The sequence below is a fragment of the Micropterus dolomieu genome, linkage group LG06 (assembly GCF_021292245.1).
Source record: "Micropterus dolomieu isolate WLL.071019.BEF.003 ecotype Adirondacks linkage group LG06, ASM2129224v1, whole genome shotgun sequence".
Classification (NCBI taxonomy): Eukaryota; Metazoa; Chordata; class Actinopteri; order Centrarchiformes; family Centrarchidae; genus Micropterus; species Micropterus dolomieu.
The window spans coordinates 29,386,876-29,390,565 of NC_060155.1; the positions used below are offsets into that span (position 1 = coordinate 29,386,876).

Here is a 3,690-nt window from a genome sequence, read left to right on the forward strand (position 1 = left end):
TTAATGAGATTATTATTAACACGTAAAAACAGATGAGGGGATTCTGTTTTAGTCTGTTTGTGCTTTGAGTCCACAACACGGAGTAAACGCAGAGCAACACCTGCTGGAGAGGAGAGCGCTGTTACCTAATGAGCTCATCGCTTTCAGCCAATCAAATCAACACGTCGACACTGGCCGTGACGGCGAAGGTCAACGCCGTCCGTCCTGTAGCTGCCTCTCTCCGGCAGCAGTTTTGTATATTCCCACCTGATACACACCAGCTTCTGTTTATCTCCTGCACAAACTGACTTCTCTGACAGACAAACCGAACGCTGGATTCACATTTTATTTTGAGAAACTCCTCATGAGCGTGTCGTTTCTGCCACTGCTGGACGTTTAGCCAGTTGTTTGATTTGAGTCGATGTCAGGTCCTCTGGGGGTTTCAGATTTAGTTTTTGACTTAAAGTGAATATAGAAATGAAACTAAGCACTGAATCTGGCCTCTTGTGAGGCTTTAACAAAACGTCCTGTAAAACGTTTTCACTGCTACAATCATCGTTACATCCCTGTAAAATACTGCTTTATATTTAGAAAGGTACATGTCTTTATATTTAGAAAGGTACATTTCTTTATATTTAGAAAGGTACATTTCTTTATATTTAGAAAGGTACATTTCTTTATATTTCTACTTTCTGTTGTCATTTCCATCCCCAAACATCTCGACATGCTAAGTGAGTAATTGTAAAACATCATTTCCCCTCTGGGATCAACAAAGTGTTTCCAGGTGTCTCACCAGTAGGAGTTGATGATCTTGCAGAAAGCCAGCTCGCAGCACATCTTCAGGTTGCTCTGGTGCTCGGCCAGATCGCCGCCGGAGCAGCGGCTGGGATCCACCTCGCAGTTCTCGTCCGACTCGTACAGGGCTTTGATGAACTCACCTGGTCGCACAGACTCAACGGTTACTGACAGTCCCAGTGTTCTTCAGACAGATCTCACAACAATAATAAAACACGTGCAGAGGACTCGTGTTCCTGAACGCGGCGCAGGAAGTATCTATTTTCAGACGTGAGCCTATAAATATATTAGATTTGTGTTTTTTGAACTCTAAAGTTTCTGTTTTTCCTTCTAATAATAGTCTGAAAGTTTCTCGCCGCCGCCGCCGTGACGAGTCTGAGCTGTTGGTTTGTAACGACAGCAGGTCTCAGGGGTCTGACACAGTTCTGGATCTGTCAGAGCAGCTTCTGAACTATTTTAGGTCTTTTTGAATCTGAGACGTCTCAGATCACCTCGAGGAGGAGGAGGAGGAGGAGGAGGATGACGCAGCAGAGTGAAGACATGATGTGCTCTGATTTTAGCACTCAGCTAAATAAGAATAATAAAAACAGTTCTAAAGGACTTTTCATCTGGTTGAGGCTCGACGCTGCTGACAGACTGAACGGTTTGAGATCCAGCTCAGGAGGAACTGAGTCACGTTTCTAACGAGAGGAGCGTTAGTGACAGGACAGACGTTCAGGTCAGCTGGTCCTGCTGAAAGTCCAGTTAGACCTTTGTATCAAAAAATGGAGATTCAACCTTTTAAAGAAGGAATATTATTCCAGCAGGAAGCAGAATCTTTTTCTTTTTCTGTGGCGGAGGGACTGAAATCTGCTGAGACGGCCCGATTTAACATCTTTCATACAAACACATCCAAATTTGTATTATTCCAACCTTCATTTAACCAGGAAAAGATTAAAAATCTCTTAGAAGATGCACCACAGGAGGCCGTCAGACTCTCCAACTCCTCGCTAGATAATTAGGAATTGTGCAATATTGTATTTTATTTCTGTATTTTATGTTTCTATAATTATTATTTCTGTTCTTTTTCTTTAATGTCTTGTTACGTGAGCAGCTGTAACAACAAATTTCCCTCGTCCAGACAGACATAAGCAGATTTCACAGGTTCTAAGAGGTGCAGACGTAAAAAAATCTTTTAGTTTATCATGACAATAAATAATAAATTACAGGATTGTAAAATCTAAAAAATATGTGTAAAAGCATCCGGTGAGAGCAGCTCAGAAACATTCAGTCAGTTTACAACTGATTCTTTCAACTTGTTTGCTTTCAGCTCCAGAAACGTTCAGTCTTCAGGATGAACCGTCGGTGCTGAGGCGGTGAAATCAGCCTGAACATTATCGTCTGTGCAGAGACTGTTTCGAAGAGACGCTGAGCTCCATACAAGATATTAGGTTCACGAGAACGAGACAAAAAGGAAAAGTTCATCTTTAAACGCTTCATTTCCTGAATTCTGGAGAAAGTTTCTGCACCAATTTGTGATGAAAAGGAAACACAAAATTCAGGCAGCAGGTGACATTTCAAACAGAATCTAAGTGAGAGCAGCTCTCAGATCTGTTTCTGCAGATCAGCTTTTCCTCGTGGAACATCCTCCCTGCTGAGGCAGGATTTATCGTCCCCCCTCTTTTGTCGTGTTCACAGTGAGAGAACGGAAAACTTGGCCAAAAACAAACTGTGACAAGTTGTTGTTGAAGTTGATCGGTGCTGCACGTCTTTGGGTCATTTTAGAATCACTAACGCGGTTTTTTTAGGACAGGGCGCAGTTCTTTCTTCTATATTTCATTGCATTGCAGGTTTTCTTATTGTGCAAATAAACTTTCTAAAGGCTTTTTTTTTTTTAACTGCAAGCTACATTTCAGAACGATTTTTAACAAATTATGCTTTAAAAAAGTGGCGAGGACAATAACACCTATGGTTTCATGTGTATCAGTTTAAATCACGATGAAATCAGGACTTCATAAATTCATATTAATGAGAATTTAAAGTGTTTCTAAAACCTGCTCTTTATTTAAACCGAATAAAAACATCTGAAGAGTTCAAATTTAAAGATGCAACCAAAATGCAAGCTGGGAGGCAGGTTAAAGGTGTCATACAGGTGTGTTGGTGTGTTTGCAGGTGTGTTGGTGTGTTTGCAGGTGTGTTTGCAGGTGTGTTTGCAGGTGTGTTGGTGTGTTTGCAGGTGTGTTTGCAGGTGTGTTGGTGTGTTTGCAGGTGTGTTTGCAGGTGTGTTTGCAGGTGTGTTTGCAGGTGTGTTGGTGTGTTTGCAGGTGTGTTTGCAGGTGTGTTGGTGTGTTTGCAGGTGTGTTTGCAGGTGTGTTTGCAGGTGTGTTTGCAGGTGTGTTGGTGTGTTTGCAGGTGTGTTTGCAGGTGTGTTGGTGTGTTTGCAGGTGTGTTTGCAGGTGTGTTTGCAGGTGTGTTTGCAGGTGTGTTGGTGTGTTTGCAGGTGTGTTTGCAGGTGTGTTGGTGTGTTTGCAGGTGTGTTTGCAGGTGTGTTTGCAGGTGTGTTTGCAGGTGTGTTGGTGTGTTTGCAGGTGTGTTTGCAGGTGTGTTGGTGTGTTTGCAGGTGTGTTTGCAGGTGTGTTTGCAGGTGTGTTTGCAGGTGTGTTGGTGTGTTTGCAGGTGTGTTTGCAGGTGTGTTGGTGTGTTTGCAGGTGTGTTTGCAGGTGTGTTTGCAGGTGTGTTTGCAGGTGTGTTGGTGTGTTTGCAGGTGTGTTTGCAGGTGTGTTGGTGTGTTTGCAGGTGTGTTTGCAGGTGTGTTTGCAGGTGTGTTTGCAGGTGTGTTGGTGTGTTTGCAGGTGTGTTTGCAGGTGTGTTGGTGTGTTTGCAGGTGTGTTTGCAGGTGTGTTTGCAGGTGTGTTTGCAGGTGTGTTGGTGTGTTTG

At 43.0% G+C, this 3,690-nt stretch overlaps 1 protein-coding gene across 1 annotated transcript in view; it reads right to left on the reverse strand.

Annotated features, from left to right (window-relative positions):
• rasal2 (RAS protein activator like 2) overlaps positions 1-3,690 on the reverse strand; it is an 80,337-nt gene that overhangs the window by 13,368 nt on the left and 63,279 nt on the right. The window contains exon 7 of the mRNA XM_046052081.1: positions 773-917. Within this exon, the coding sequence (XP_045908037.1) occupies positions 773-917 (145 nt within the window). The remainder of the gene's footprint in view (positions 1-772; positions 918-3,690) is intronic.